This window comes from Thermobia domestica, chromosome 4 (genome assembly GCF_964235325.1).
Source record: "Thermobia domestica chromosome 4, izTheDome1.hap1.1, whole genome shotgun sequence".
Classification (NCBI taxonomy): domain Eukaryota; kingdom Metazoa; phylum Arthropoda; class Insecta; order Zygentoma; family Lepismatidae; genus Thermobia; species Thermobia domestica.
In genome coordinates, this window is record NC_137457.1 from 278,922,958 (window position 1) to 278,936,068 (window position 13,111).

General features: G+C 36.2%; 1 protein-coding gene across 4 annotated transcripts in view; it reads left to right on the forward strand.

The window, feature by feature from the left end:
• Positions 1-13,111, forward strand: part of LOC145684085 (zinc finger protein 385D-like) — a 147,073-nt gene that overhangs the window by 126,039 nt on the left and 7,923 nt on the right. For 3 of the 4 annotated variants that reach the window (XM_081755966.1, XM_081755969.1, XM_081755967.1), the window contains exons 7-8: positions 3,191-3,283; positions 7,353-7,492. In XM_081755966.1, the coding sequence (XP_081612092.1) occupies positions 3,191-3,283; positions 7,353-7,492 (233 nt within the window). Of the gene's footprint in view, positions 1-3,190; positions 3,284-7,304; positions 7,493-13,111 lie in introns of those variants that run through there. The other variant, XM_081755970.1, reaches the window with a different exon arrangement.

Consider the following 13,111-nt stretch of genomic DNA (forward strand, 5'->3'; position numbering starts at 1 on the left):
GTTATTATCAGAGTTACAATAAAATGTAAGAGGGGAAACCGTCTCCAAATATAATGTTTTCAATCTAAAGTGAAGGGATTTTTTAAATCGGACGTCAATATGCGCTCAATGTTAAATGAAAATGCAACGTTGCTGTTTACCTGAGGCTGGGGAAGGGAAGGACGGGACGTGAGGTGGGCAAATTTTGTAAGAGGTGAATGGGGGCATATTTGAAATGGAGGTTGGTCATCGACACGTTAGCATAACAGACAGTAAATTCAATCAGTTATGTGTGGATCTGGTAAATGGCAACGTTTCATTTTCATTTAAAGTGGGGCGCACAAAGAGTGTACAGCCCAAATGGCTCATCCGATTTAAATTCCTTCACTTGAGATTAAAAACGTCATATTTCGACAGTTTCTCCTCTTATATTTTGTTGTAGCTCTGATAATAAGTTATCCTATGTCAGGGAACTTTTGAGACACCCTGTATATAAATGAAATTGACATTGTCTCATCATCACGGGAAGACGGCTAAACAGCTTGAAATCATTTTTTGAACTTAATACCTACCGTGAATTGACTTTTTATGGTGTCACTTGGGCTGAAATGTGTATTTTTAGGGGGAAGAGACCCCGATTCAATTCTCGGTGCAAGCTCGTGGTTCAGATCCCACATTAAGCTGTAGATCCACGTTCCTGTAGTCTCAATAGTGAACAAATGGGATCTAAACTTCCAATCAGTCAATGAAGCCAGTAAGAAGGGGTTCATAATTTGTACGAGAGACAGAATATCTCTGGCGCCCCTTAAAGTTAACATATATATATATACATATATATTACTCCGTATTAAAAATGTCACATGTCCAGGCGTTTTTGAAAATTTCGCTTCTAAAAAAAAGAGGACATTTCTGTAATATTTTAATTCCCATTTTTTGTTCATACAATGACGAAAGTGAGGGAACTGTGTAACCGTTTAAAATGAATATTTGAACATAGTATCTGAATATATGTCACTACACTTTGATTGAAATGCATATTCTGAGGAGGAAGGAAGGGGGGAGTGCTTTTAATTTTACGCAAAAAAAAAAAAAAAAAAATACAAATAAAATAAAAAATAACAGCTGTACAGTTTGAAACGAACTTTTTAGTATAGTTAGCATGCGTTTTATCAATTCCATTTTAATTCAAATACACATCCTAAGGAGAGAAATCGGGTTTAAACATAATTTCAAATATTTTCTGTAAACCTATTCTTCCTGAGCAAAGAATGGACATTTTAACTAATGAATCTATAACAGGATAGACAAGTTCTAAGTGAGTACTTTTTCACTTTTATATTTATTGAGTTACTTTGAATGTTATTGAAATGAGGAAACAGTGCTGTTAGGTCTGAATCTAACAGTAGAACAAACAGTTTTTAATGTAATTTAATGCTCAATTAAAATAGAAAATAATTAAAATTGTTTCGTTTGTACGCGTGCTGTGATTCTAATTTCTAAAGAATGGTGATATATATATATATATATATATGAAGGATGAAAGAAGGGAAAATTAGGAGATTAAAAGAAACCAGTGAATAAGGTGACAGAAATCCAAACAGTATTGTTAGTTTTTCTTCATTTTACCTGTATTTACCTTATAATATCTAAGCATCAGATGGAGAAGAAGGAAAAAAAAAAAGTTTTCTTTCCAGTTGCTTTCTAGCGGCGTAAGTTTCATTTCTTTCTTTCTTCTTTCTTTCGAATTGATCCAGCCTTCTTGCTTGTTTGCTGTCCAGCACCGAACTATATGAGAAGTGATCTTCAGCTTAAGATGGAATTTGAACCACCGTAATGCATTGATTGCATTCCCACCAGAAATCAACCTGGGAGCCCGTACACCAAAGGGCACTCGTTAGCCACTGGACCAGCAGTTTTCAGGTTTTGACACACTAAATATGCAATTAAAAATCCTAGGGTACATGTAAAAATTTAACGGTTTTCTTTGCATAGCTAATACCGAGTTACTTTGTATTTTTTTAATAAACCAACTTCTTTGAACTAAAGGGCCGCATTATAGAAATTTTTACGTGGCGAGGGCCGCAACTTCATATGATACTTTAAATTTACTTTCCCGCTTATCTTGAAATTTTCATCACTAATCTTCCTTTTCTTACTCATACTGAAGTACCACTAACTTGATATATATCCTTGAGGAAAACCTTGCAATTCTGAAGTATACTGATGTAATGTACCAGTCGCATACACAGACTCAGAGTTACCAGGTTCTCAGCGACAAAATCTCTTCAACGAGTCACAAAATCCCTTTTTGCTCGAAACATATCCTTACATTCTCAAGGTTGGATAATTTCTCAAACGTGAAAACATGTGTAAGAAATGAAAAAAAATATTTTAAATCGCAAGTAAAATCATATACCTGCCTTTAGTAATACTGATGTTTAAAAATATTCACAGCCATTCATTTGTCACGCTACAGCATGAACAAAAATGGTACGCTTAAATTTTTAGATTCCCATCGTACCCAAATAAACGAAATAAAACACTAACCTAAACTAATTTTAATCTTAAATTTATTTTTGGTTTCCGCGCTTAAAACATACATTCATTTTGCGCATTAATAGAAGTCATTGCGTTTTAATTATTTTTAAAATTTTTATGTACGTAATAAAATATATATTTAAATTTTTTTTATCACTTATCTCCTCGAGGGTCACACGAGAAGAACTCGCGGGCCTGTAGTTGGCCATCCCTGTTTTATACTGTCTTGGCTTTCACCCGGCGAACCAATGGTTCTGTTACAGAACATCGTTTGATAAATTGTTACACTAGACCAGCAGGAGAGCCGTTCATTTCTCTTTTAGAAGCAAAATGTTAACACCAGTGACAGTTGAATGACTAGGGGTCTGTTGCATTGTTGTGAAAAAAACGTGGGTATCAAATACTTTCTCCTAATAAGAAAATTACATCCTTTAACTGTTGGTTGAGGACCAAGCTTAAGACTTGTTTTCTTATGGAACAAGGTAGCAATGCAGTACTGTCAATGTACACAGTATCAACGGAATGTTATGGCAGATTGCTATTGAGAAATTTTAAACGTAACTGTTTCTGTCCAGACTTACACGTGTCATAATGCGAGCACAATCATTTAGTGCGTATTAATTTGATATAATAATGCTGTTTATAATTACTTTGAATTTTTGTTTCCTTATAGGAAACAAACACAAAACTCGAGCAGCGAAGAAAAATACTTTAACGGGAGGAAGCGCAGATGGTTCTGCTACTGCAAATGGCGAAGGTACAAAAGGTAAGGCTGTAAATAAGTTTGCGCAAATAACAAGTGAGTTATCTACACACAGAATTTCATTTGTATTAGGAATTCATGAGATACCTGCAGTTTGTGCAGGGAAGATTGGAAGTTTTCAAATTTTTTTTTTTTTTTTTCAAATTGATTATTCAAGTATTTTTACCATGGATAAATCTGTACTCTGTTGTTTCTATCGGTAAGCATATAATGTTAGTCAATAAATAGGTCCACTGTAATTAAATTTGCTCTGTGAGTAACTACGGAAAGAATGAATTATTATGATGAAATAGTACTCTTGTGAACAGACTTCTGCATTTGTTGCGATTTTAAATTCGAAACTTTGTTGGAATTCAAAGTAAAAGCATTCTCTTTTCGGGACCCTTAAGAGCTCTGTGTGGAAGTGAAAATTCCACTCTTTCTTGACTTTGATGCTCATGCAGGTGGTCAGTACCACACTCCGGCCTTCTTTACTTCTCCAGCAGGGGTGTTCAGCCTCCAAAGTGCTTGGGCTTACTCCCTTCCAAATTTACCATATTTCCCCAAGATATGAAGAGCGCGGTGGCTCAGTGGTAGGGCGCTTACCTCTGGTGCCTGCGGTCCCTGGTTCGATCCTCCGGCCAAATAAGTTTGTGGTGGACAACATCGTGCCCGTTGGTTTTTTGGTACTCCCGTTTTCTCCTACATTCTCATTCCACCAATTCTTCCATCATTAATCACTTGCGGTAATTATCCGTCTCCGTTAGTCTAATGGGCATAATCGCGTGTCGTTAAGCTGAAAGATTTCATTTCATTCTCCTCTCCAAAATAGCGAAAATGCTTGACCAGGTTGCCCCCCTCTCCCTCAAGAAAAAGATAATAAGTTACTTATGCTGATTTGCATGTCAAATAACAGGAGGCTGCTTTACTTGGTGAATGACCTGTGCTCCGTTCTTTTAATACAAAATCAGTCTATATTAGGATTACGCCGTCGGTTTCAATTTTATCCTTTAAAACAAAAAAAGATTGTAATCTTTGCTATGATTACTAATTATTGTAGAATGTTATTCGTGCTAAATTCTTCACAGTTAACGTTCTTAAAAAGCACCAGTATAATTGAAGTGCGATTGTGCCATATTCAATGAAAAGCTGTCCCCCTTCCAAAAATCTCATGGCCCCAAAACCCGTCTAGGGGAACTCGTGTTACCCAGGTACCTATTTTAAAAAGGCTAGATGAACCTCAAAGCCTCATTGCAATGAGGATAGAACGAGAGAAATTTTCCGCTCCCATCGGCGATCGAATCCGAACCCATCAGTTGGCAAGCAAACTCCTTGCCGATTACGCTACTGCGACTCTGTTGTTTTTACACGCTTCCGGAAGTGAGTCAGTTGGAAAGAACAACTGAAATACCATGATAGTCTGGAGTGCAGTTGTGGGCGAAAGGAAGAATATAAAGACAGCAGCGTTGAAAACTTTGGACTAGAAAGTAGAGGGATTTCTCAAAGGGGATAACGTTAGCGTGGTTCTGTGCAGGCCAAAATACCATGATAACGAATACCTATTTTCAGTAGCTTGAAGGGAGGAGGAAGTTAGGAAAGGGTAATACATATGAAATAGGTTACATCTTATGGCTGCAAAACTACTTGAATCTAGTAAAAGTAAACAATAGCTACTTGATGTCAGATGTCAACTGGTAAAAATTTACAGAGAGGGTCGGACGGAGAAGACCAAGTACGAATTATCTGGGGCGGGGAAGAAAGACAATAGCAACATGTCAAATAACCACCAATCAATAGATAAAAGACCTACCGCTCATCCCAATGTAAAAGTGCCCACACTGAATAAATTTGTAATTATTTTTGGTATATTAATTTGAGGACGCGGAATCCAATGGAACTATTTTAAACATATCCGTACGGAATCACGAGAAAAATGATCTTGAAATTGAAATATAAGTATCCCAAGATCACTTCCCATACTACTACTTTGACGTGGTTGTTTAAAAATAGTGACATTGGATTCCACGTCTTTAAATTAGCATAAAACGATAAATTAGAAATTTATCCAACCGTGAGCACACTTAACATTGGCATGAGCGGTGGGTCTTTGATCCAAAAATATAACCCTGCCCACCTGTCCTTGAAATGTGGCAAAGAGTACTTCCATAAGAATCTAATATTACTGTAAGTAGACTCTTTACTACTAATGATGGAATCCTGAATTTCTTGACTGAGAATGAACCGAGTTACTCTTTAGCAATGAATTACTGTCGCCAGTAATAGTATTGTTTTCTATACTTGTGTACCGATGGAAATAACAGATTTATTTTATTTGAGGTAGTTGTATAAGTATCAGAATTTAAGATGCCTTAACATTGTTTAGCTAGATGCAACTTCCATGATTTGCTACAGTAATTCCTAGTTTGGGAAAAACAGAAAGAAAATACACCGACAGTAATCAGATTGTGTTTCAGGACGTACTTTGTGATAAAACAAGCTGAAAACAAAAGTAAATTTGTTCAACAAAATATGAAGATAATCAAAAACATTAATTTTCGCAGAAATGCGAGAAGTTTTAAGGGTTCGTCTTAGTTCGTAATGGCTGTCTGCTCCAACTTCTCAATAACTTGAATAATTATAGATTATTCTGGCTAAATCATGAGAATGCCTATTGTTATTGCTAGCCAAGTGTTTGTTGTATGCATGACTCCGAGTTGGAGGAGTCCTTTAAATGACGCTTATATTTAAACTGAGGTCTGCGTCTCCTATAATTTTAAAACTGAAGTACCTAGGTAATGCGTGAAAACTCCATGCAGATAGATATAATAACTTTTTGACACTCTCAATAGTTAAATATTTTGTTTTCATTTTTCCACATACACTATTTGTAAAATTGTTAGCACTTACGTATAATAAGTTCTGGCTGTCCATTTATTAGAAAAGAGTATCAAATTAAGATACTGACTCTTTTCTATTCAACCGTTTATTAGATCAACCTAACTACTTCATTCAAAAATCCTGTTGCAAACTTCTCAACAAATTAAAGTATAATAATTTAAGAAATAAGCGGTTGAATTTCTAGAGGGTTGATTTGATTTTTTTTTTTTTCTTTTTAGTATGACTGTATTGTGTTTCTTTATGGCTAAGTCGTTATTTTCTGTGCACGTGGTGCGGCTTCAATTCCCGGTAGGGTCATAAAGCCTCGGATAATACTGAATAAGATTCAAACCCTATTTAAAGCAGTATGTACAGTCTCTCACAGCCTGAATAGAGACACGAAACTTATCAAATGTCTTAATTAAAGCACAAAAATCTTCACACTCAAAATGTCCATAAAGTAGCGAATTGCCTGTACAAGATAATTGCTGGAAGCTATTTATTTAGGTGAGACCCAAGGAGTAAATTATATAGTAAAATCTGACTGTATCGTTGATAGCTCAAGTGGTGGGACATCCAGTCGTTAGTGGAAACCGGGTTTCGATTCCCACCAGTCGAGCAATCAATATTCATGTTTTTGTCAACACACACACATTGATAAAATGAAAACAAGTCATAATTTAAATTTTGACTTGTTTCGTTTATCATTTTAATGTTATTTTAACAGATGAAATGCTTTAACTGATAAGAGAAAGTAACTGATGCATAAAATGTATTCTCCTGTACTTCTTTTCGGTATACAGTTTACCATTATGTTGTGCTAACTGTATGAACAAGTGGAGAAACAAAAGAAGTAGAGGGGAAGATATAAAGTTGACTTCATACCATGACCTTTTATTACTTTTTGTCTTTGTATTAGGCACTATAATTTCTCATGGCAATATTCTTCACTTATGTTTTAATAATAGAAAGAGTGCTTAGAAAACTTAAAGAATTAACCAATTCCCAGCTTCGCAAAAAAGTTTGGCATGAGACATGGACTGAAGTTACCTTAACAAGGCATAAACTGTGTATGTGGGAACCCTATTTTCGTAGCTAACATAGTGTTTTTACATCTTTTTCTCTACGCGTGCTCGTAATTGATATATCAATTTTATTTATCCATCAGTCGTGGATTGGGTAGATAGATAAAATTGATTATCAATGCCTTCCCTAGGTGTTCCACAACCCGGCGGGAAGAGAAGTGAAGTGCCACCGGGAGTCCAGAAGCTTATTGAAGGCGTAGGAAACAAATCAGGGAAATATTACTGTGAGACGTGCTGCGTTTCGTTGAATTCGGAAATACAACTGCAGCAGGTAAGTATATTTTTTTCTTATTGGTCTAAAAAAGTGGAGTTCATTTCTTGGATACAGATGTATGTATTTGTTAGAATCACTTAGTGATTTGATAGGATGGATATCGGATACAGTGAAACCTCCTAATAATGGATATCGATGGGATACGACTATTTGTCCGTATATGAGAGGTGGCTGTTATAAAGAGGTTAGACATTTACATTATTTACAGCTCATGTGGTAATTATATGCATTATCAAAGAAACACATTAGGTATAAATGTAAATTTAGATCAATACTACACTGAGTGTTGGAATTACTGGAGAAGTAAAGGGGAAAATACCTGCCTGTGAAGCAACAAAAATATTCCTGTGGAATGTATTCACATTGGCATGTACTACAAAGTTTTTGTGTGGTAAGTTTCTTCTCAAGCATAAGTAATACTTATAAAAGTTTCTTAAATCGTATGTTGACTGTATTAAAAATAGAGATGTTAAAAAGGCGGCTTTTCCGAGGTGGAATAGATTTTTTTCTTATTTTATTTTATTTTATTTTATTATTCCATTAAAAGATTTTTTTCTGGGGAGGGAACGAAAATTTTTGCTTTTATGACTTACGATTTTCTCATTCAGGTATTATCTTCGTTTTCCTGTAATGAATTCTACAATTACAAAAGTGCCTTCACAACACTCACTATTTATGAGTCCTATATTCAGTTTAGGGCTGGTATCTTCATTGGTTTTGAAACTGATTTCATTGGTATCCAGCAAGCTACGGTGGCTCAGTGGTAGAGCGTTCACCTCTGGTGTATGGAGTCCCTGGTTCGATCGCAGCTCGCTCCAAGTGAACTTTGTGGTGGACAAACATTGTGTTCGTGGGTTTCCTCAGGGTTCTCCCGTCTCCTTTAGCCTAGCCGGCATAACCGTGGGAAGTAAAACTCAAAGATGTCATTTAATTTCATTTTCATAGGTATCCAGCAAGTGTAAGTTACGGAACCCAACATATCACAAGGGTCATGTTGGTTGCCTAACTAGTGTCAGGTTCCTGGGAAGTTACACATCTTGCCATATGTGTGTGTGGGTTGCCGAAATTCAAACTAGTTGTAGTTTCTATTGCATCAGATTTTGCTACAGTTGTAGCAGGGGTATATTGTTGCACTGCTGCTTTCAGGTTTTCCATAAACTATTTACCGTGCAAACCCGACGTAAGGCATCGTTTGAGAAGTTCAGAAGCACGGTAATCCATGGAACTCCATAATGGAAATATCCTCGAACGGAATAGCATGGAGCTGCAGGTGCAATATCGGTAAACGGCCAGCGATTTCTGGTTATTTCACTTGCTTTATCCTGGTATAGTTTTATACGATGGGTGTTGTCGCCATACCATGTTTCTTTTTCGTCTGTAAACTGCGAATAGGATATGTTCTTGGTAAAAAAAACAGCAGTTATTTTTATTTATTTCTACCTTAGGAATCTTGAGCTTATCTCTGTAGCAAAACCCAGTAGAAAACCGTAAAACCTTTAGAGAAACTGTGCTTTGACGCACAAAGTTACATCGGTCTTTTTCATGAACACCTTTGTAGGTAATGACCCGAAATTTTACAGTCGTTTAGGCAGATCCACGCTTCCTCGATTGTCACAACAAATTTTCAGTGGTCACCAGTTAGGTGGCGTTGTACAACTTTCTGCCGTTGCTCTTTCACTTCGTGATATGCTGTGCTGTTAATGTATGCACGTTGACCTTTCGCACAGGTTTCATGCTCAATTTCTGGTGAATTTTACGATTCATTGTTGATTGGACCACCACAAGTAATCATTAAGCCGTAACACGCTGTGTAATGGATTCGTACAGGTACACCATATATGAAACTTTTTGAAATTAATTTACGCCTTTTTTAAATGCAATTTTGTTGGTGAGTTGTGGAGAAGGCTGCTGTGGGACGGGAGAATAGCCAGGTGATGTGTTTTTTCACAGTCTATAGTGATTATGTTGGAAAAGGAAGGAAAAAGATGAGACTAATAGAGTACAGGGTGATTATAAGTAATTCATCGAGTTTGAAAAGGCCGTATTTAAAAAATATATAACATACAAAATAACGAATAATACATGAAAATATACAGAAATTGTCCTAAGTTTCAGATGTACTGTTATAAATGTTCGATGTAGCTTCCTTTCGTCACGCGACTCACACCTATGTGGTAGTCTAGTTCGCCCCACATGCACCCTAGCATCATTAATGATCGTAAGTACAGCTGTAATTTGATCATGGCGCTCATCCGAAGCTGTTGGAAGACGAGATATATATATACACTGTTTCTTTCACATGCCCTTAAAGAAAAATAGAACAAACTGTTAGATTGGGAGATCTTAGGAGGCTATAGGAAAAGCGCTAAGTCTTCTTCACTTCATTGCCCAATTCCAACAGTGTGGAGTTCTTCGTTCAGGTGCGACGCACTTCAGTGTGCAAATGGGGCTGAAATCTTGTTTCACTAATGGAAACAACGACAACTGTAACATATCCAGGACTGACATATCTCTTACAGTGTTCTCCGCGAAGAAAAGGGATCGTACACTTTTGAATAAGACACTGCAGCAAACACATTCACTTTTTGTAAATTATTCATTGCAGCTTTGGAAAATTCAAGATTGCTAATAAAACTCCAACTGACCAATACATATATTGCTTTGGTCAGTTGGAGTTTTATTAGCAACATTCACGTTTGGGAGTCTTGTTTATGTTGCACTGTACTGTGTGGTTGTTCAGTATCCCAGACACTAACATTACAGCGATTAGTCTTACCACTCAAATGACATGTGGCCACGTCAGTAACAAGGTCAAGAAGGCCATCGTCTTCTATAGCGTTCTGAATAGAATTACTAAATTTATATCGTTTGACAAGATCACCCTGTTGTAATATCTGCAATAAATTTTTGCGATATAGTTTTAGTAGCAATCGGGTTCGCAAAATCTTCCAGACAGTTGGTTGCACAGGGTGGCGACAAACTCCGAAAACCGAGAAAAGTGTGGGAATTTGAGAAGACCGGGAATAGTCAATGAATTTCGATTTGCTAAGAATGAAATTTTAAAACCATTTCGAATGAAAATTTTAAGAGAGTTTTTATTTATTTATTTATTTAATGGCAGCTTCAAACTTAGAAACTGATCTGTGTTTTCCACTAACTATGAGTAACAAATTTATGTTCTGCGCATTGTCTTCTGCTTGTGCAGTGGAATATTATGTTAGTGAATCGTCCGCAAAATGCATTTGGACTAACGATCCAATGAGAAGTTCATATTTTCGACATATACATAATTCCAACTTTTTTCCCCCCCACTAGTTTCGATTTTATCGGAGTTTCCTGTCATGCATTAAGTGAGAGTAATTTACTGCATAAATGAAAGGATTTTAGAATATTGATTGATTGATTGATTTTGAGTTTTACGTCCCGTTCAGCAGCGAGGCTATATGAGACGTGGACCTACTGATTAACGTGGAATCCGAACCACATGAGCTCCCGCCGGGAATCGAACCCGGGTCTCCCACGCCAAAGGCGCATACCGATTTTAGAATATGTTTACTCATATTTGAGTTTCTGCGTTTTCATTATAATGTATTTTAATTCAGAAAGAGGTTTGTTTCGGAAGTGCTTATGAGTTTACAAAATAAGCGATGAAAATTGTACATCAGCGTATGCCTCAGATCAATATTCAGTGGGTAGTCGGGCTAGTATCGTTGGACTCTTGATCTTTAAATGGGAATCCGTTTATAGATACCAAAAATTACTTTCTACTTTGTGCTTATAATGCAATATTTATTGTTATATAGGCTAGAGCGTCCCTTATTTAGGATAATTTCGTGTTGCGATACCCACATCCGCTAAATGTATTATATGTGACTGTAAACACGCATTAGTAAAATAACAGCTCCCTATGAGACCGTTAACCCGTGTCGACTTGACAACAAAGTCGTGAAATGACATTACCACATTATAATATAACATAGAATGTCCAACCATAATAACAGAGAAACCAAAAGAGACAGAGAAACGAAACTTTGCTTGAAGCAACTAAAGAAAAAAGACACCTGCTCGTGTATTGACAACCATCACCGAATGAACAGTGGTGTCAACCAAAGAGAAAGTTGTGTTTTTGTAAATAGAATGACCTAAATTGGATATCATTATTGGAAGCAGCAATGAAGATAAAGACAAAACAGATGATAAACGCAGATCAGTGTTACAAACTTTTCGAGAAATAACGTAAAACGTATGTTACATGCAAACGCCGTGGCACACACACGGAGTGAGGTATTAATTTGTTGTACACCTTAAATTAAATATTGAAAGAACTATTTACGCTGACTCCAAGTCTAGAAGGATCCGTTGAACAGTGTTGTCATCAACAGAAGAGAAAAGTTGAGTTTGGAAATGTACAATAACTCGGAAAAGATCACTAGTGCAGTATGTTTAAAACCTATAATGCAAGGTGGTAGAGCATAAGAAGCAGTACCATATTTATGAGATCGATAAGTTACGTACTGACCGAGGTATTCGGTATTCTGTTAAAGCGGAGAAGTAAGTTGGCAACGCTGCACAATGGGTTGGAATCCTAACAACCTGGTCAAAATACAAAAACCCACTAGTACATAAACCAGGGTTGGACCCACCTGAAAAAAAAAAAAAACACTTTAAAACCCACCTGGGTTATTGAGCTTTTTGTTAGTGTATTATTGGTACAACTAAGGTGATCACATTGAAAGTGATTTTTATCAATTTTAAACTTTCCTTGGGGGAATCAGGTGTTTTCACGTTAAGGTATGCAGCAACATTCAACATAAGACTTTTATAAAGTTCTGAATACACTGAATTAATTAAAAGAAAAAAAACTTAGCCTGAGATAGTTATAGAACAAATTAATGTATGGATTATGCTTATAGCCTATTCGAAGTAAAATATGCAATTTTGTACTTTAGAAAATACTTTCCGTAAATAGTATGCTCCTGGACTCGGCGACACCGAGGGACTTATCACTCATACGTTTGACGGGTTTAAGGCCTAGGTGCCGGTACTAATAGTAAATATATAAATACATTACTAAAACTATTAGTATTATTTCTTACCTTTGATGTAAAATACAAGTATTCTTCAGTAAAATTTGGTTTTCCAACAACAACAGTTTAATTCAGTCATTTGTTGCTACTCTCCAATGTAGAGTCAACACCAGCAATAGCGTAAAAATCCTCAAATTTAAGAAGCTTAATGCTCGGAGTTCCGAAGACTATAACGCTTACTATTTCAAGTGCTGAATTAAATTTTCCGTACTAGTGGAACTTTCGATGTTCAGTAAAGAAACCTGTATTTTCGGAAAAAAATCTGCCTTGTAAAAGAAGCGCTCGGAAAATTCCCGCAAAGCATCGGAAACGAATATTTCAACAATAAAACTATTTATTTTACGCTGGAAGGTATTTAATTTCATTTAAAACATTTTGAAACAATTACTTTATAAAATATGACATCAATTATATATGTTAATTGTTTTAAATTAATTTTCAGGAAAGAACCGTCTTGCAACAAGTGCTCGGCAAATTTCCGTAATTGAACGCACAAATTATCGGAAGTGAACTTCAACAGTAAAGCCAT